Source organism: Glycine soja, chromosome 7, assembly GCF_004193775.1.
Source record: "Glycine soja cultivar W05 chromosome 7, ASM419377v2, whole genome shotgun sequence".
In the NCBI taxonomy this organism is placed as follows: Eukaryota; Viridiplantae; Streptophyta; class Magnoliopsida; order Fabales; family Fabaceae; genus Glycine; species Glycine soja.
The window spans coordinates 32325246-32346560 of record NC_041008.1 but is presented as its reverse complement, the minus strand read 5'-3'; the positions used below and the strand labels follow the sequence as shown (position 1 = coordinate 32346560).

The window sequence follows — 21315 nt, the reverse complement described above, 5'->3', positions numbered from 1 at the left end:
CCTATCTTTACTTCTTTTTTCCCACTGCCGGTTCCCAAGTCCACTAGTTCCGTCTCTTCTTGATGAGGCTTCATCTCTTGGTCCTCATGGGCGACTATCTTCTCCAACTCTGGGGGAAGTCCCACATCCTCGTCCTCTTCATCCTCCGTTTGATTCGTTTCTTGCTCGAAATCGATGGTCGGGTCCCAAGTATTAGTACCTTCGAGGGACTCATCGTCGGATCTGGCATTTTAAACGTAAAGAAATAAACATGCAAATGGATGAGAATGGGTAGAGACATAGGAACAAATGAAGAAAGATCTTTGTATTATAATTTTAGGAACAAAAGACACAAAGCCTTAACAAAAGAAAACTCTAAAGCCTAGGCCCAACTGTAGAGTTTAAAAGCCACAAAGGGTTACATTATGCTTGTTGCGTAAATGTCCGGGCGTTCCTCCACTCACCAATTTCCTAGTCGGAAACCAGGAGGGCATAGTCGTACCAAATCCGATCCACTCGGAGAATCATCTTCGCATATCGCAACGACTTGGCCTTTGTGTCCTAGACCCGCGCTTTTATAGCTTCTACTGATGTGGCAGGGCGGGTCTCCTTCGACTTCTTGTCCCAATCGCGAGCCTTGACCTCCGCTCTTCCTTCCCGCAATGCCTTTCCTTATGTCCGCTTGTGTGGGTTTATAGCCTAACCCAAACTTCCCACGGTTTCCTCTAGCGCTTATCAGGCTGGTTATGCCGCCATTGTCCTTGCCTAAACCCATTCCAGGCTCGTAACCATTCCCCAACATCACTCGGGCCATCATTACTGCTGCATCGGACAGGCAAGGTTGCCCAGAAAAGGAATCTACAGAGGCTAACCACCTCAAAAGACTGGAAGGCTGTTTCTAATGACTCCTCTGCGGCTTCCACATATGGCATAGAGGACGGGTAACTCACCAAGATGTCTTCCTCGCCCGATACGATAACCAAATGCCCTTCCAATACGAATTTCAATTTTTGGTGGAGCGTAGAGGGAACGACTCCCACCGAGTGAATCCATGGGCGCCCCAAAAGGCAGCTTTAAGCGGGGTTAATATCCATTATTTGAAAGGTAACCTGACAGGTGTGACGGCCTATCTGTACAGGGAGGTCGATCTTTCCCCTAACCTCTCGGCGGGTGTCATCGAAGGCACGGACCACCATGGAACTTGGCTTTAGATGGGAAGCATTAAACGGTAATTTCTCCAAAGTGCTATTGGGCATTACGTTTAAACTGGAACCATTATCGATAAGCACCTTGGCTACGACGTGGTCCAGGCATTTGGCTGATACATGTAAAGCCCTGTTATGCCCTCTCCCCTCGGCAGGGATTTCTTCTTCGGTGAAGGCGAGATAGTTGTTGGCAGTGATATTATGGACGAGTCCCCCAAAGCCTTCTACAGAGATATCTTGGGCCACATGAGCTTCGTTCAAGACCTTTACCAGCAAAGCCCGATGAGGCTCAGAGCTCATGAGTAGTTCCAAAAGAGAGACCCTGGTCGGGGTTTTGTTGAGTTGTTCAATGACCTTGAACTTGCTCTACTGAATAATGCAGAGAAACTCGCTTCCTCTAGCGACACTTCCTTTTTGCCACAACCATCCCTTTTCTCCGGAAGACCTTTCACCGGAACATCCTCGTTCGGAGTGAGGGTTGTCTTGTCATTTTGTTTCTTCACCATCTTTGTCTTCCCTTTAACGTTTGCGGGTTGTGTTGGCAGGTCGGGGGATGCAAACACGCGACCGTTGCGGGTCACACTGCTTAGCCCCGTGATGTTGGTTACCTTGGCCAACAACGAGCTGATGTCGGTGGCCTCTTCTTCCTTTCCACTCGAAGGTGTATACCTCCACGGGACTGCGTAGCTGTTTTGGTATAGGAAAGGAACAGGTTTAGCTGCCGAGGGGTATCGGGGCTTTTATAAAGCTGCATCCTTGGTGAAAAATATCACCAAAGGTTTAGGCCTTCCAAAATTTCTCTCATCCACGGACTGCATACATATATGTTGTTCATCCCTCCCCTCATCACCGACTTCCAGTCGGTCTTGATCTACCATTCGTTGCAACAATTCCTCCACTGCTAAACATGTTTCCATGTCATGTAGCTCGCTGGGATGCAACAAACAAGAATCCTCTTCACGCCCACCGTGGGGAATTACACCTCCCTTTAAAGGCTTAGACCTGCGCGGCCTATCTGACTCAATGGCATTAACCGCTCCCCCTCCATGATTGGCGAGCGGGTTGGTTTTCACGTTGGGCCGATCCTCTTGAAATGTCAGCCATCCGGCGTCTATCAAATGTTGGACCTTGTATTTAAGGGCCAAGCATTTTTCGATGGAATGGCCCGGGGTATTCCCATGGTACATGCAAGTTGCATTAAGATCATACCACTTTGGGAAAGGGGGTTGGTAGATCTTCCCGGGAGTTATTACGACCATTTGGTTGGCGATGAGGGACGGAAAGAGGTCCTTGTACGTCATTGGGAGTGGGGTGAATTCTGGAGTTGGCTTCGGGGGAAAGTTCCTCATGGCATTGGAACCGGATCCAAAGTAGGCATTGCCGACAGAACGAGTCGTGGTTGGAGCCGGAGCTTGGGGAGCCTCCCTCTGGATGGGGGCGGGCGCCTTAGGTTGTGCAGGTGCTGATGTAACACCCTGATATATATATCTATATATTATTAGTAATTATGTTTGATGTTTGATTATTTGTTGCGTTATTTTCATCCGTAATTATTTTTAAGGAAATTAATTTAGTTAATAGAGGGGTTTGGATAGATAAGGATCTAGCTTCTCAAAGAAGCTTGTTGAGAAAGCTTCTCAAAGAAGCCACGAGGAAGCTTCTGGAGGAAGCCTCTTAATGAAGCTTCTAGAGAAAGCTACTTGGAGCTGCCTCGGTAAAAACGATATCCAGCGTTTGTTAACCGTTGGATCTTCTCAAAATTTGGCCTACAACTCAACAAGACACTTTTCCATTATCTGACCGTTGGGATCTTTGAGAAGATGTCTGGAGTGTGCTAGAAGCCTCTTAATGAAGCTTCTAGAGGAAGCCTCTTAATGAAGCTTCTAGAGAAAACTACATAAAGCTGCCTCGGTAGAAACGCCGCCCAGCCTTCTTTCACCGTTGGATCTTCTCGAAATTTGGTTTGCCACTTCACAAGACACTTTTCCATGATTTGACCGTTGGGATATTTAGGAAGATGTCTGGAGTGTGCTATAAGCTTCCGTTCCCGAGAGCATCTCTTATTTAAGCATTTCAGCCTTTGCTTTCGTGTAGCTTAGGAAAAATGCCATTTCTTCTTCTTTCTTTCTTCCAAATCCATTTCTAAAGTTCCAAGTACTTTCTCCATCACCCACATCCACCATTAGCCACCACAAACCATCATTGTTCTCCATTGAAAACCCACACCGAGAGGAACCCTTCAACTGAAGCAGAATTTCCAACTTGGCTTGCGGTTTCGGTAGAGAACAAAAACCCTAATCTGATCTTTCGTTTTCTTTCGAGAGGCTTGCGTGGAATCGACGAGAAAGGAAGAAAAGGAATCTTCAAGTGACGCGATGAGGAATCCGCGGGGTAGCTCACGATAGGTAAGGGGAGTTTATTATAAAATTTACCATTTTAACACCATAGTTAGGGTCAGGGAACCTAGCTATGAGGATATCTGTCTGTCCCTGTTGCATGCTGATTTTTCTTCAAAGAAAATTACGTTTTAACTAATGGGATGCGATATATATATGTATTGTGATGAATGATATTGTTTTGGCTGTTTGAAGACTCTGCGTGTGGAAATGATATTGTTGTGTTTGTTTGAATTGTTGTTGATGTTGCTATTGAGGATTTTAATTGATATGTGATGATAATGATGATTATGATGATATTGATTTGAGATGACATTGTTAATAAAGACCATGTCAACATGAATTGTTATTATTGATGAATATGTGAATATGAAATGAGGTTGTTGTTGTTGTTGATAACGTCATTGAGATGAGATGATATTTATGTTGTGAATGACATGGAAATACAATTTGTTGATTGATGTTGGAAATGCATTGGCATGTGCATGTTGTGTATGTTCGTGGGGGGCACTGTGCACTGACCTTTCAGGGTCTTTGGCACTAGCTTTTGGCCACATTCATACGTTGGATGTTGTGTATGATCGTGGGGGGCACTGTGCACTGACCTTCCAGGGTCTTTGGCACTAGCTTTTGGCCACGATCATACGTCGTATGAAGTGTATGTCATGGGGGGGTAGAGTGCACTGACCTTGTCGGATGGCCCAGACGTGGGTAACTAGCGTGGTTAGAGAATCTAAGCATTCCTGAGGGGATGCTTAGGTGCTTTAATTGGTCCATGGTCTTTGGCATTTACCTTTGGCCGTGATCATAGCTCATACGACACAGGAAATAGAGTAACTGTGACCAAGTGTACTTTGTACTAGGGGGCTGTCACCTGGTAGGGAACACCTTTGGGCTCCCAGGCTGATCACCTATGGGAGGGGGGCTGTTACGTGCACAACCGGGTGGTCTCGACAAACTCAGCACAGTTCCCTAAGTGAGAGTGTCGTGTAGACACGCTTAGGCTATTTCCTGATATTTGGTTGTTGTTGGTACGTACCACATTGCATCTGAGTGTTGAGTTAGGTGCATGCATCATTCTGTGCAGTCTTGATTGGGTCCATGGATGGATGATGAGTAATTGTTGGATGTGAATGATGAATATTTGTTGGATATGAGTGTTGAATAATGATTGTTGTGTATGCTTATCATGTTTTCCTATGTTCCTTGCTAATTGTGGTTATTTGGAATTGGTATTGGTTCTTTTATAATAAACTCACCCTTGCAATTTTGTATCGTGTGGTTGATACATGTGATGATCACGAACCTTGTTCGTGGGAGCAGAATGACAGTGGCAGGGTGTAGGGAGTAAGATTCTGGTGAGGAGCCGTCGAGCCGACGTGATGACGTTGGCATTATTTTGGGAGAGAGTTGTGTTTTGTAATCAACTCCTCCGTAGTTGGCTTTTAAGTTTTATTTTGTTGAGTTAAAGATGTAAAACTGGAATTTTAATTTTATATATATATATATATATATATATATATATATATATATATGAACATATTTAATTTTCGTTATGTGTATGACATGTACTGAATTATTGTTTCTATGTAATTATGCATATTCACTTAAGTAATGACGTGTTGTTGGATGAATTTATGTTGTGACAAAATCACTTCTATTTTCATAATCAAAAATTAAGGGAGTTCTTTTTATAAAAATTGAAATTATCGAATATTAGAGTGTGGATACGGTAGCGACGAGGCGGGTCATTACAGCTAAATTGGAAGAGTTCCCGGCGCGAGCTGAGAAGCTCGGATGATGTTGCTCGTACTGATGTGTACCATGAGAGGTCTGTGGGGCTTGACCCATGTAGGCGCTAAAGTGACGGCATGGGTATCTCCCTCCTTCCTTTTTGCCCCAGTTGCTCCGATTCTCTTAGCATTGGCACTTGTGGAGGAAACATTATCGAACTTCCCTCTTTTCAATCCTACTTTGATTCTTTCCTCGATGAATACCGAGTCCGCGAAGCAGGAAGGCATGTAGCCTACCAACTTCTCATAGTAAAACACTGGCAAGATGTCTACCATCATGGTAATTATCTCCCTTTCGACCATGGGAGGGGCTACTTGTGCTGCCAGGTCTCTCCACCGCTGTGCGTATTCTTTAAAGGTCTTACCTTCCTTCTTAAACATATTCTGTATCTAAGTGTGATCAGGGGCCATATCAGAATTGTACTGACATTGCCTTAGGAAAGCAATAATCAGGTCCTTCCAAGTACGGATGCGGGAAGCTTCCAGATTAGTGTACCAAACAACCACGGCTCCAACCAAGCTATCTTGGAAAAAGTGTATCAACAACTTTTCATCCCTAAAGTGCACCCCTATCTTGCGACAATACATCTTGAGATGGTTTTTAGGACAAGTCGTCCCTTTATACTTGTCGAAATCGGGCACTTTGAATTTTGGGGGGATGACGACATCCGGTACCAAGCAAAGATCTGTCATGTTCGCGAACGGATAGTCACCGAAGCCTTCAACAGCTCTCAATCTTTCCTCGAGGAGATCGAGTTTCCTTCTTTCTTCGACCGCCGGGGGTGGTCCTTCTGTGGACAAGAATATTGGTTGTGTTGTCAGATTGGGATGAGGCAATGTGTTGGGTGTCGGCCCCTCAACAGGGATCGGGGGGTAGAAATTGACATCTCCTTGGGCATATTCTCGGTGATCTTCATGGACCTCGTCAGGCTGTCGAGGAGGCTCCCCTTCAAGGATGGGGGAAGAGACATGACCTGCGTCATCCTGCACGACTGGCGGCGTGTAATTAGGCAGCAATCCATAAGGGTAAGCCACCCGATTGTATCCCAAATGGGGGTTGTTGTTATGCCCCAGTGTGCTCCTTCCCCGTCCTACCGCATTTAGGGGAGGATGGTGCGCGGTGGCTAGGAGAGTTGGGTCTGCTTCGGCAGCCGAACTAATAGCGGCAGCGGTGGCCACGTTTTTCTCCATGAGTTGCCTCATTCCTAACATGGCTTCCATCATGGAAGCCATTTGTTCTTTCAGAGCCGACATCTCGGCTTTCATCTATTCCTGTGTCTCCTCTTGATCACTCATTGTTCTAGATTTGGATCTGGTGCGATGGGGATGCCTTGGGGCGCGTTTAGTTATGGTGTTTTTCCTAGAAAAACCAAACGTGAGGAGTAGGTAAAGAATGATGAATGCATGCTAAAGATAAAATGCATGAGTGATTTGATTCGCACTGACTTCTGGAGTAAATACATGGGATAAACTCATTCTATTCAAAAAGTTATAACCAGTCAAGATCTGAGTGACAATACAAGTTTCCTAGCGGTTTCTAATTATATGGGCCATTAAGTCTATCATATGCTGACAATAGCTGAGAAGTCTGTGGATCTCCTCGGGGGCGAAGTAGGTGTCCGCCATTGCCTTGGACTTGGCTAGCAATCGGGGAACTTCTTGACTCCTGTTCAAGGTAAAAGCAAATCGGTCCATCCACATTGTTGCCTCTTGATGTAACGAGTCGATCACCCTTCCTCTAGCCTCCTTTTCCGCGTACACTTGGGCATACTCATCCGCCACTCTATGCTCGTGGGCCGTGGCTAAATTTAGTTCTTCTTGGTACTTGGTGATTATGGCTAACATGTTGGTCTCTGTCTCGCATAACTGCTGAGACAAACTTCTCTTGGACCTCGAGCAAGCCTTCAACTCATCCTTCAAGATCAAACTGTCTACTCGCGATTGGTCCCTTTCCTCTCTCCGGAGCTTATGCTCACTGTTACTGCCCCACAGAGCCCTTCGGAACTTGTTCCGGCCGTGTTCTTCCCTATGAGCCCTCTTGGTCTCTCATTCCAAGGCCTTGGTGGTAGCTATATTTGTATCTCTTAGTTCGGCATTCTCCTTTCGGATCTTAAGAGCTGCTGATTTGAACCTTTCTTTGACTGTTTGGGCTTGCTCGAGTTCTACCCTAAGGGCCTGCACCTCTTCATCTTCCTCTGGTGCCTCAACTTCCTCCCTTTTAGCGGTTCTCAAACTTGGGAGCCAATCCAAACTTTGCACGTGGGCTCTCAACCACTTACGGTAGCCACCGATGGGCCCATTGTTACTACCCCTGAGTTCTTTGTCCTTCTTTCGCACTACCTCCCATGCCTTGCAGACCTTCTGAAGTGTCTCCATGTTGGTCTTATTAAAACCTCGTGAAATGACAGGCGCGAGTTCTTCCTCTAGTGGTGCCCCTCTCATAGGGTAGCCAAGTTTCCTTATAGCAAGAACGGGATTGTAACTGATGCAACCCCTCGTCCCCATCAAGGGAACATTCGGAAACCCTCCACACAAAATAAGAACTCTGGTTCTTCCTTCCTTCCACTGAGGGAACCAGTTGACAGACGCTCCTTCATTGTTTGCTAAGAGCTGGTCCCAATTTGCCCCTCCTTTCTCTGTGCATGAACGGTGGCTTTCTAGTGGGCAAGCATGCCTCACCTCTTGGTGAAAAAGGTGCGAAAACAACCATACATAAAGAGCTGGAGTACAGCAAACAATCCTCGTATTGCTCTTTTCACATCTTCGGTTGAAGGTGTCATATAGGTCGGCTAGCATAGCGACAACCGGGCTTTCCTTGTGGTTATGATAGGCGAGAAAAGCGTCGATCGCTGCTAGGTCAACCAATCCATCCACATTCGGAAAGAGGACTCCTCCGAAGATCAACAGTGCGAGAATGTCTATGAACGGAGCCTATTCGCCTTTACCTGCCAAGATTCTTGCTTTTGCCTCCAAATATTTCCTCGGTATTCCAACCACCCCATTTTCGACTTGCTTTCTATGGTCTAATTCCTGCGCCGAGATTTGGACTATCTTAGAAATTCTAGCTAATGAGGGATAGAACCCTGAGAAGAGGTATGGTCTCCTTCCCCCTAGAGGACATCCTAGGATCTCTTCAAATTCTTCTACCATGGGTGACAGTTGGAAGTCCCCAAAGGTGAAGCACCTCAGTGGCTGATCATAATACTGGGCGAGGGAGGCAATGGCCTCTATGGAGACTTCCACCATGGCTAGGTCCCAGATTTTACCATAAGCTTTGCGAAAAGCTTGCCGTTGGAGCTGCCCCATTAACTGCCCTAGCTCTTTTAGACTGGTGATCCCTAGGCTCTTGACCTTGACTTGATAGAACCTCTTTTTAAGCGAAGGTGTTTGACTTGATCCCATGTTTTACTAAAGTGAAACAAAATTAGTGCGAATCAAAACTCCAACATCTATCATGGGTGGGATGGATGAATGCATGAAGAAATGCATATCACACAGATGCAATTTATGAACACGGGAGCCCGGGAGATTGTCTCCTTCTTAGATACGACGTCTTGGGGTAGCAAAGTGCCCGACGTATGTATTTAAGAAGGTGACACGGACCCTCTGTTGGTTTGCCAAAGAGAGGGGATCAAGACAGAACCCGTGCATGATGCATATGCGAAAGGCGCATCACGGGAATGTAAATAGTATGACAATATTCACAAAAATATTAGCAAAAAGGTACATGACACTTATGCATGGCAGTGTGAAAAATGGTACGTAGTGTGTCCGCCCCGTGCCCCTATTCGAGGGATCTATATGGGAGGGAGCTAACAAGGCTTTTAGTGATAATTCCCAAGGTGGTCATATCTCTCTCGATGGTCTCTAGAGGTATCATCCCCTTTCAAGAACATATTGCAACAGTAGGGACTACTAACAACAATATGTTATCAAAGAGAAAAAACTCTAGATGAGGGTTCACTATAATCAAGCAAGTCGGAGACCAAGCATGATCACAGATTCACCTCCACTCCTTATGTTCCCACGAACCCGGGTATAGGACCATTTTTTAACTCACCGTGTGTGCAAATAGTATTGGTGTTTGTGTGCACCAAATGAATAAATTTTTACCTCATGCATACATTTTAAAACGCACTAAAAGCATCAAAGAGTTATATATACAAGAACATAAGAAAAATAAAGGGAAACCAACAAAGGAGAAAGTCATGATAAAACATTGCACAAGATTAAATGGCCTAACTCTCTAAAAACGGTCCCCAGTGGAGTCGCCAACTGTCGCAACCTACCCTTCGGCAGGAGGGCGACGCGCGACTCGCGAGTGCGTGTTCCAAGAAAGGAATACGCGCGAAGTCGCCACCAACATTTATTTGAGGAAAACATCGAAAAAATCAGAAAAGACGTGATCTACGAACTTTAAGTAAAAGGTTTGGGAGTTGTATTTACGCACGGGGAAGGTATTAGCACCCCACACATCCGTCATAAGAGACAGCAGCCTTTAATCAAATGTGCAAATATGACTTCAATTTATGTTATTTTCCTTTTTTATGTTTTTATGCCTTTTTTATGCCTTTTTATATTTTTATCTTTTTGTGGCTGACAAGGGTGTTTCCCTTACTCCTACGTATTCTCCAATTGTGATAAGGAAATCAGACCTACGTAGTTCTTTGAGAACAAAGTGTTTGGTTAGGTTGTTTTTATCTTTTTTGCAAAATATGTTTTTATTGAATGAAAGGTCATTTAAGGCGTTGGACCATTAAATGATCTTTCGATTCTTTTGAAAAGAGAGAAAATATTAAGGCACTAGACCATTAATGATTTCTTTATTTTTGAAAGAGGTAATAAAGTTACATATTGATTTTAGGCCTTTAGAAATCTACACTTAACCAATAAAAGCGGAAAAGACCATTTCAAGGCGTTGGACCTTTGAAAATGGCTTTTTTAGGCGATGACAAAAAGTTTGGTTTATGAATTGATTTTAGCCTTAGTCTCGCTTTGGTTATTAGTCGTTTGATTAAGAAAAGGAAATCCCAAAGAAAACGTCCGATTGATTTTTTTTTTATTTTACTAAAAAATATTTTTGATTATTATATTATTATTTTTGCCTCTTTTTTATTTTAAACATGGTTACGGCATGACCGAACGATCAAAATTCATTTTAACAGAAATTAAAGGATGTTACAATACGAATGATCGGAGAAAATTTATTTTATTTTTGATTAGCCGAGAAAATGACTTAAATAAATGACTAAAGCACGTCAAAAGGGGGTACGGAAAGTAAATTAAATGAAAATAAAAGCACGCGAAACAAATGAGGACCACTAAGGGTACATAGAATGAATTGAAAAGTTCGATTTCGGGAACTTACCGGTTGAAGACCGAAGAACGACGAAGAACGAACGACGAACAACAAAGAAAGGTTGAAAATCTTCGCGAAATCACCCACGGAAACGTCACGGAAGCGCCTCGGCTTGGATTTTCTTCACGGAAACAATTTTTCTCACTAATTTTAAGTGAATCTCAGATACCAGGAGGGTTGAAAATTTTTGTTCTTCCCTCCTTCCCCTATTTATAGGAAAAGGAAGGAGATGCTTGCGACCCAGCTCGCCCAGGCGAGCTAGGTTGCTTCCTCCAGAAGCAACCGCCTTCTGGAGGAACATCCTGGAAGGCCCAAGTAGGTCTGGTTGCTATTTGCAACTTCATTTTTACTAAATACACCCCCTTGCCTTTTTTTGCTGATTTTTTTTCGTAACGTTACGAAAACTTACGAATTTCATAACGATACTTATTTTCTTTCCGTAATGTTACGGAACCTTACGGATTACGTAATCATCCCTTTTTTGCCTTCCGGAATGTTACGGAACTTTACGAATTGTGCATTTACACTTCCTTTTGACTTCCGGCATGTCACGGAAATTCACGGGTTGTGCAACAATGTTTTCTTTTGACTTCCGGCATGTCACGGAACTTCACGAATTGCCTAACGATGGGTGCCAAGTACCTCGAAGTGGTCAAACGAGGGTCGCATCCCAACAACGGATGGTCCCCGGACGAAATTAGGGTATGACACTACTGATGTTAATATGTTACATTAACATCGGTTTTTATAGAAAACCGATGTCAACGTCCATCATGCATACACTTATTTTGTTGCACTTCTTTGTATTTAACATCGGTTATTTATAAAACTGATGTTATCGTAGTTATGTTAACATCGGTTTTGAAAAATCGATGTTAACAATGATACATTCAACATCGGTACTTTCAACATCGGTTTTAAAATCAATGTAGAATGTCGTAAATAACCGATGTTGAAAGTGTATTTTCTAATAGTGAGCTGGCGAAATGTTGTCATTGGGGCTTCGCTCCTTTGACTGGAGACACAGCAGCAGGTACCAGCAGGCAGGTGCAAGTCTGCGCAAGCTAGCAAGCGTATGGTGCAGACATGTCTCCAGGATGCTTGGCGAAATAAGCCCATGCAGGATTCACCAAAAGCACTGGCGAAAAAAGCTACAGTGCTCTCCCCTATATAAACAGGCTTCTTTGTTTCGTTTGTGTGTAGTTGAATTGCCTCTTCCTTGTGAACACTTTTTAGTTTTTACATCTCATTAAATGAAAGCCAATCCAACAAACCATAACCACAAGAATAAAAAAACCAAAATTTGGCCATAAAAAAAGAATCAACAAAATCAATCAACATTAGATTGTCGTTAATCATGCATAAATTCAGATTCAGCTAACTGAATTTTCCATGGTTTAAGGCACGGATCATGATCTGAACGAAGATAAATTTAATGAATGGATGAAGCTAGAGGATTAGATGAATATTGAATAATAATTCAGAAAAACTTTTAAATGATGCAGACAGTTTCGGAAACTAATTATAAAAAAAATAATTACTTCAGATAATTATAAAAACTAATTATAAAAAATAGTTATAAAAAATTATAAAAAAATGCTTCAGATAAAAAGTTCATTCTAAAAAATAATAAAAAATAATACTTCAGATAAAAACTAATTATAAAAAATAATACTTCAGATAAAAAATTCATTCTAAAAAATAATAATTACTTCAAACAATTTTTTAATGATGCAGACAATTTTGGAAACTTGAAAAACTTGAAGCATGTACAAAAAGTTGACAGAAATTTGCAAAGCATAAATGCACAAACAAAACAAAGAAGCCTGTAGCAGTGTAGTTATTTTGCCCGTGCTTTTGGCGAATCCTGCATGGCCCTATTTCCTGCTGCTACGTCGCCAGTCAAAGCAGCGAAGCCCCAATAGCAGCTATTTCACCAGCTGCTTTGATGGAACCCGCCACGTGTCGTACCCAGACGTATATCGCCAGCATGCATGGCGATATACGTGTATGCATACGTAAGAAATAAACCTCCTCCATAAATTATTTTGAAAGAGACCCAGATGGGAATTAGTTTGTAAAACTAACCTGGGTCAATTTGCCTGAATTAATCTTCTTCTACACTCTATCTTTAATAAAACTAAAAATAACTTTGTTTGTTAAAAAATATAATATTGTAAAGTGAAGATATAAAATAAAAGTTAAATTATTGAATAAAAATATTAAATGAATAAAAATATATTTTAACTTTTTATTATATTTTTTATTTGACTATCATCTAAATGAGAAAAGCTAAAATATATTTTTTATTGATGTTTTTATTATCATCAATATAGTTTGCTTTTATATCATCAAAAAGTAAAGAATTTCAAATAAACTATTCCCTTTTTGTTTTTATACAAACGTGGTAGGTTATTAGACGTTTAAAGGTAGTTTATATTTTTTTTAATGAAAAACATTAATTATTAATTTTTACCACACAATTAATTATTGCATATAGGACCTACTCAAATTTATAATGAATTTAATTTATTTTCTCAAATTAAGTTTGTAATCAGTGGAGTCATGATTGAAAAAAACATTGTTAGAAATTAAATTAATTATCAATTTATGTTTATACAAGTTTGTAATCATTTATACAAATTATTATCGATAAGAATTCACTCAGCGCACTTACTTCTCTCTTATATATTCTTTTAGTAATTTTCATGTGCTCATTATTTCTTTTCTTGGCTTAATTAACACTTATCTTCCTCCTTATACTTTTACAATTTTGTTCTTCCTTGAACAAAGTTAAGTTAAGGAAAAAGAAGGTTAGAGAATATGAATTTATAAATTTGTGTTTTTCTTTTAAATTTTGTGACGATTTTTAATCCCAAAAAACATTTAATATCAAAGTCATCAATGGAACCAATGAAAGAGTGATATATAGATTCGAATACCCGAACCAACGGACAAAAAAAGTAATAAATTATAATTTTTCAAGAATGAAAAAATATGTCTAATTCTGATCCCAGAATAAAAAAAACAACACATTTCAATTTTATGAGAATGAAAAATATATTAAAAATTTTATAAAAATGAATTCCTAGCTTTTTAATATTTATTGGAACGAAAAAATATATTTTAATCTAAAATAAATTTAATAACTTCTCAATATTTTAGATACTATCCATATTTGACTTATTGAGATAATTAAATTGAAGGAGAGTGAGAGTGGCCAGGTCCATGTGCTTCAGCACGCACAAGACTTGGCTTTCAAATTGGTTGTGGGGACACTAAATCTTTGTCATCGTATTCATTTACCAACTTTTTGAGGTTTGACGTCCTTTTTGCCTGCCACATTCAAAGGGAAACATGGACACGATAGATGCTGCCCTATAATGTGAGAGGGAGCAGGCCTGATTATGCAATTATGAAAGACATACGTAGAACAACATCCCATGACTTATCTGTCAGACAACTTGGGAATCCTAGAAGGAAAGGGAAAGTAATACTATTGTCATACAAGATATAAAAATCAGTTGTGTACTAGCTAAGTGTATGGATAAACTCATGCAAAGTTATTGTAACAAGTGTTATCAAGTTTGTTACATTAGAATTTTGTTACAAATAATAATTATATTTGATTAGAATTAAATTACTTTTTATAAAAAAATATATGTAGCCTTAAAACCAATAAAATATTTGGAAATCCTAGAAAGAAAGGCACAGTAATACTATTACTATATATACTAGTACCAGATTCAAAAATAAAAAATCCTAGAATTATTTTAATTTGATCGATAGTCTCAAGTGAATATGCAGTTGTGTTAGTTACTCAGAAGAAGAGTCTTGTCATTTGTAATAATCTTATCTGATTCACAAATAAAATTGTCTTTTATGAAAAATACAATTATCTAAATAAGTGAATAAGTCATAACAAACATAAATTGATTGGAATCAAATGATCTAGTGAATCAATATTATTGGATGAATATCAGATGGTTTAAGTTTCGTATGCATATTGTAACTTGTAAGTTTGCATAATCACCATAAATAATTTTGTTTGAAAAGCATCATTTAACTAAGGGATACTAATTTCCAGTTCACTATTAGAGCTGAAAAGGATGGAATTCAAAAGTAACCAAAGTACATCCTATACATCTTTAATTTTAATATCAACCCTGTGCGCCGTACAATCTCAGCAAGTTCCAAAGCTCCTGAATTCCCAACTTTGAACCACAAAATGGGATACAGAGGGGTTGAGTTGAGGTTCCTCAAATGTTCCAAAATTTCTTATTCTCCAAAAATGTAAAGCAAAAATAGAACTGTAAGCAAAACTAAGGACAAATTTTCAACAAGGGAAGACAAAATAACATGTTTTCTGAGGGTTGGCTTTCCTTGGGCGCTTTCTTAAAGTCACTACTTCAAAACATTCATATGGCTCAGCTACAGATATAGATGACTCAGTTTCGGAGTTTTGGTTATCATGTTGGTCAACACCCTCCTCTGGAATCCTTTGTGCATGGTGAGGAAGCACTGAGATCTAACAATTCCCATGATTTAGATCATAAATTAATGATTTAAGAGTTAAGTGAAGAGTAAATTCAACATTAAATGTAAGTAAGTTTTTACCTTGCATGTAATGGAGCAGAATCGATTGCGCTCATCTTGTAAATGCTTTCCACATTCTTCACAAGTACCACCCCACTTTGGAGGTGTTGCTACTTTGACTTCTTTGGCATTAGACTCAGAGCAAAGATTATCAAACTTGGATTTTCTTGTTAGCTTGAATTCTTTGGTTGAAGTCCGGGGTCTGAGATGCACAATCTTTTCATTGTTGGACACATAAGTCTGCCAAAAATGTCACCATTGCAAGAAGAAAATTCAGATCATTAGTCATTCATCTTTCAATTAGAAACGCAAATTCAGAGCTTAAAAAACTAAAAGGTCATTTGGGATCTGTGAGTCAGATAGTCCAATTAAGCATTAAGATCCCCAATTATACTAATTTATAGTTCAAGGAAAGAAATGCCTTATTACACAAATGATGGAAATAGAAAATCAATAGTAATATACTTCCCTCAAGGATTAATAGCGTGTTTGATTTCACCATCTAGATGTGGTTTTTCATGTTTTCTCATAAGCTAGTAGTTATAACTTTCACATTGTCTAGTGAAGTTGAGGTGATATTTTACATATCAACTAGTTTCTAAACTCGCATTAAAAGATAAAGCTTTCCTGGAATCTAGATTAAACCCTTTTGAATAATTTAGATACTGTAAATCATACAAGGCTATGATCAATGGACAAAAAAAAAAGTTAATAGAGCTATACAGACAATCCATTCCAACAATTAAAACTACATAAAAGTTCCATATACTCAAACTGTTATCACTTCTCAACCAAAATAAATCAATCAAAACATAGATGCAATGAATGAAACAAGAAGTTAAGAAACTGAACTGATTCCAGACAAGAGAGAAGAGAACCTGAATATTTGAGCAATCAAAATACTTCTGAAGATCATAATGGCGCACAACATCCTGATAGGAATATTTGTATATCTGAAACCTTCTATGGAGAGAATGAGCTTCCTTGCAGTGCCTACACAAGCCAGCTACGCAATCTATGCAGAACACATTCTTCTCATTAAACCTAATGTCTTTGTGTTCTTCACAACATCCAAAGCCGCACTTCAAAAGGGCACCAAGCCAATCTCTTTTCCTTTCTTCTGGAAAACGATTCTGCCCCATCTGCAAAATCCATCCATTGACATCAGAAGGAATTCATAAAACCTTGTAAAGTAGATAATACTAAAGCATAAACACAGTTCTATGATCAAGAATCAATTCTCCATTTTCCTCATCAAATTACTAGCATATCAATAATCAATAATAGTATTCAAGAAAGAGTTACAAGCATAAACTACCCCACTTGCAACCCCAAATTCAATATTCAAGATGCGGTGAAAAATCAACCCAAAAACTAATTAAGTTTACAATCTCCATATTCCACCATGGTAATAGAGAAATTAATTACTCTAGAGATAAAAACTGGGCTAGTTTGAATTGCTTCAACAATCACATGCACCAAGAATGCACTGAAAATTTAGGAATGCGATGAGGCTGTGGATCAACAAACAATAATCTTGAAATTGGATTCACAATATCACAAGAAATAAAAAGAGAAGGGAGCAAAACTAGTTAGAAGCTTTGAAATTTCAGATTCCAAAAAACAAGAATTCTATGTACTAACCATGTCAGTTCTTTCTCTCTCTCTCAGCAAGAAATTGAAAGGGAAAGAAGATTAAATGTTAAAGAAACAGATATTGAAAAAACTTATTGTAGCTCTATAAAGAAGACCAAAATATATGATAGTGAAAATCTCACTAACGAAAAAAAAAAAGGGTTAAAATAAAAAAGGAAAGATAAAGTGCAAATGGAAACAAATATTTTCAAATTGAAAAGAGTAATGACTAATGAGTAATGTGTATGATTATGGACACCGCCGTAGGATTTTTCAATTGGATGTACGCGGGACCCAAAGGCAAAATGGGAATTATCAAAACGCGGCGCTCCCAGGCTGCCCCCTCATGTGCATTTTTGCTCAGAATCTTTGATTTATATTTTCATTTAAACAAATTTTTGTATGATAATTATGGATTTTGTATGATAATTATAGATTTTGCACGATCTATTATGATTAAATTATATTTTTTTATATTTTATCTTATTTTTAATATTCATTTTGATTCTATACTCCTTCCGTCCTTAATTGACACTTTCAACTAATTTATGCTATTAAATAAAATTAGTTAATTTAACTAATCGTGTTAAATTTATCAATTAATTGTATTATTATTTTTAAATTATTATTTTCTTATCTTTCTATCCACTTAATTTCTTCTTATTAATGTTTTGATAGAGAATAATTAAGAATATTTAAGAAAAAAATAATTAATACATTTAAAGATTAAAAAATGATCTTATAAAAAAGAATAAACAAACTTCTAAAAAAGATCTTATAATTAGAGATAAAAGGAGTATCTTTTCAAATATTTTATTTTGATCCCTTATCCTTTAAGATTGAGTTAATTTGGATAAAAAAGTGAAAAAATATCGTGAAAATCATGTGAAAGATAAGAATTTGTTAGAACTTTTTTTATGTTTTTGGTTGCTAGTTAGACTCTTTTTGTATTATGCTTATAACTTTTTTTTAGTTCAAACAACAATTGGATTATCAGCTTTATGTAGGGAATCTAATACGATAAATTTTATGTCTTAAATAAGAAAAAGGGCTAAAAATAATGTTTCAAAATATAAAACGATCACTTTCACTATTTTTTGAAAGGACCAAATTAACTCAGTCAAAAAAATAATAGACTAAAATGATTTTTTTTAAAAAGATATAAGATTAAAATGAATTTGAAAATTAAAATAAAGGACCTTGTCACTAAAAAAACTAAATAAAAAATTATTATAATGAATTTAAATTAGTGCTTTTCTACCCTTGAATATCTGAGTTATCTAGCATCACATTATTCCTTCTTAATGATTGTTGAATTTCAATCTATAATTTATTTTAATGTTATTATAATTTTTTAATGTATTCACATTTTTTATAAATTTTTTTATAAGTATACATGTATATAAATATTTAAAAAAATATGTTAAAATAGATCTGAATATAAATATATATATTTAAATAATTTTATATTTACATATATTGTATATCATTTTAATTAATATAGATATTTATTTTAAAACATATGATCTTTGTAAATCTATTTAGACATGTATTTAACTTAGTTTTATACATAATCTCTTAAAAATATGTTTCCGTCCTAAAGACCATGTGTTTGAATACATAACATATGCTTGTTTATATATGTTTAATTCCATTAGTTTATATATGTTTAATTACATTAGTTCTATATCAATAGATGATATTTTGCTTCTTCTAAATTAAAGAATATATGCCTATAAAATATTATTAATAATAAATCATAATATTATATGGTGATTTTTAACATTCCTCCTCAAACTGAAGCTTACTAAGCTCTTAACTTGTTACAAGAAAATAATTTATTCTCAACAAATAAATAGAAAAAATTGAGTGCCACTAAAAACAATAATTTAAAAAACAACTCAAAGATGTTGGACAAACCAGAAAGAATTGCTAGAAAAGAAATATATCTTTGTTAGATAATTTCAATCACCATCAGCAAGATAAAAAATTAATTACCAACAAAGCTCATTCAATGAAAATTTCAAACAAATAATGTTGGAAACCCATAATATTTAAACTTAAAACTAAGACAAGACCAATGCATCCGGCACATAGTCAAAACTAATGCACACGAGACACAGACAAGGTTAGTGCATCTAGGACAGAGACAACCATTGTCAACATAGTTGTAGGTGCCTGAGGGGGTGGGCGTGTGAGGGTGTTTTAGGGGTTGCCACCAATTGGATTTTGTAGATCGATGGCTGACAACCTTGGTGGTGGGGTTGGATGCCAGAAAACTTGCGCAAAGCGGCGGTGGTTGGAAATCTGTCAAAAAAGGACAATGTCAGGATAGGCAACGGAAAAGTTATTCATCATAAATTTAGTGGCAATTAAAAGGATGAACCAAAGTTGTGCATAATTTTGATAATAGTTTTTAAGAGATTAAATACATTTACTTTTTCATTTAATATTTCTTTATATAATATTAGAAGATTGATAAGAAGATTTTTAGGAAAATATAATATTACTTTAGTCAAATTATCTAAGAATTGATTTCTATCTAGTCTTTAAATAAGGAATAAATTATGTTGAAAGAAAAAAATATATCTTGTGTAGACTCATAGACTAACACAATTTCTAATGAAATTACATTTGTGCCAATATCATAATAAAAAAAATACTTGATGGTATGCATGACAGTAAATATATATATCTTTTGTATGATTCTTCTAATTTAATTTCATAATGCTTTGATAACATTTTCTTCTTTTTTTTTTCTCTCTTTTACATGGTCAATTGTTAGACTTGCATACAAATTTTCTTTTCTTACATATTTTTTTATATTAAGTTTCCTAAATATTAAGAAACATAAATCATTTCCTTTTTAATTTTTTATATTTTTATTTTATATTTCAAGTATTTAACAGATAAAATTATTTTCAAGTAAATTAAATCAAAAGAATAAAAATATACATATAGGCGTGATATGTAATTACCAAATTTATCAGATAAATTCTTTATTAGATTATTGCAATAATTTTATATATCAAAATCTTGATGATTAAATTATGTCTGAATATTTAACGGTGGATGAAATAAAATGCGTGAAATGAAATAAAAATTACATGCCATTATTTACATATTTTCTAATATATTCTCCCATCTTATAATAATTGTCTTCTTACATTGTTTTATACATATAAAAAATTTCAATTAATGATTGAAAGAGAATAATTTTTTTATAAAATTAACCTTATCAATTTTATACAAACCAAGAAAAATCATTAATTTATTTTTAATTTTATTATCTACCATTAATATTATAATAAATATAAGTAGAAAAAAGTAATTAATGTTACATTATAAAATTAAAATGATAATTATTTTATTATAGGAAAAAAGAAAGGGAGTAATGAAATAAATTAGGTATCTTTTTTATAGGTAATAAATTAAGTATCCATTTCTTCATTTAGAATGATAACAGAATTAAAAAAAAAATCAATTTCATCTCATATCACCATTATCGAGTGAAAAAATTAATGTAATTGAATGAAATAGAACATTTGTTTTATGCCTAAAAATTAATTTCATCTCAATCCAAAATTTTGTTCCTCTTATTTCTAAATTAAAATATTTAATCCTCTTATTTTTTTAAATTAATGTAATTAGTCAAATGTTAACTCAAATGTAACAAATTGTTACTTACATAACACTTATCTAAACGGATGAGATGTGCTTATATAACAAGGGATTAAATAAGAAATATCTTAGTTAGAGTTGAACTTTTCATCTTTTAGACAACAACAAATGACTATATCATCATAACATTTTCTTTCTTGGTTGATATTGTAAAATGTATCATCACATCACCAGTTATTAACTTTTTTTATCTAATTATAAAAATTTATAAATTAAAAATTTATTGAATATATAAATATTTTTAATTTTATTTATACAAATCTACATATTTTAATTTTGAATAATTTAAATTTTATTTTAATTATAGGAATTTATTTTAATATAAATTTATAAAAATTTAATATGAAAACATTGTTTTTATTTTATCCTAGTTATGTAAATTAATTGAATTTCATAAATTAATATATAAATTATTTACATAAATTATTTTATAAAATTTATGCAAATTATGTAAATTTATTTTAATATATAAACTATTTTTATTCTAATTAAACAATTACATAATAATATTTTCATTTTAACTATAAAAAATTATTTAACAAATAATTTTTTATTCCAATTATATAAATTAATAAAGTTACATTAATTAACATGTAAATTGTTTTTTATAATTATTTAAATTAATTAAATTTTAATATTTAATTTTTTAGATAATTCACATGTTAATATAA

At 36.2% G+C, this 21315-nt stretch overlaps 1 protein-coding gene across 1 annotated transcript; it reads right to left on the bottom strand.

Annotated features, from left to right (window-relative positions):
* Window positions 1-14734: 14734 nt before the first annotated feature.
* LOC114419311 lies at window positions 14735-17184 on the bottom strand. The gene is made up of 4 exons (XM_028384963.1): window positions 16973-17184; window positions 16207-16470; window positions 15350-15568; window positions 14735-15260 (listed from the first exon to the last, which is right to left on the bottom strand). The coding sequence occupies exons 1-4, from the start codon at window positions 16973-16975 to the stop codon at window positions 15069-15071; spliced, it is 678 nt and encodes a 225-aa protein (XP_028240764.1). The 5' UTR covers window positions 16976-17184; the 3' UTR covers window positions 14735-15068.
* Between the last annotated feature and the right edge of the window lie 4131 nt (window positions 17185-21315).

Bases quoted from the DNA above. Each gene is read 5' to 3' on its own strand.
- LOC114419311 (XM_028384963.1), bottom strand. The intron at 15,569-16,206 runs GTTCTCTTCTCT...CATTTTTGGCAG, and splicing joins TTGATTGCTCAAATATTCAG to ACTTATGTGTCCAACAATGA. The intron at 15,261-15,349 runs GTAAAAACTTAC...GGGAATTGTTAG, and splicing joins TCTGCTCCATTACATGCAAG to ATCTCAGTGCTTCCTCACCA.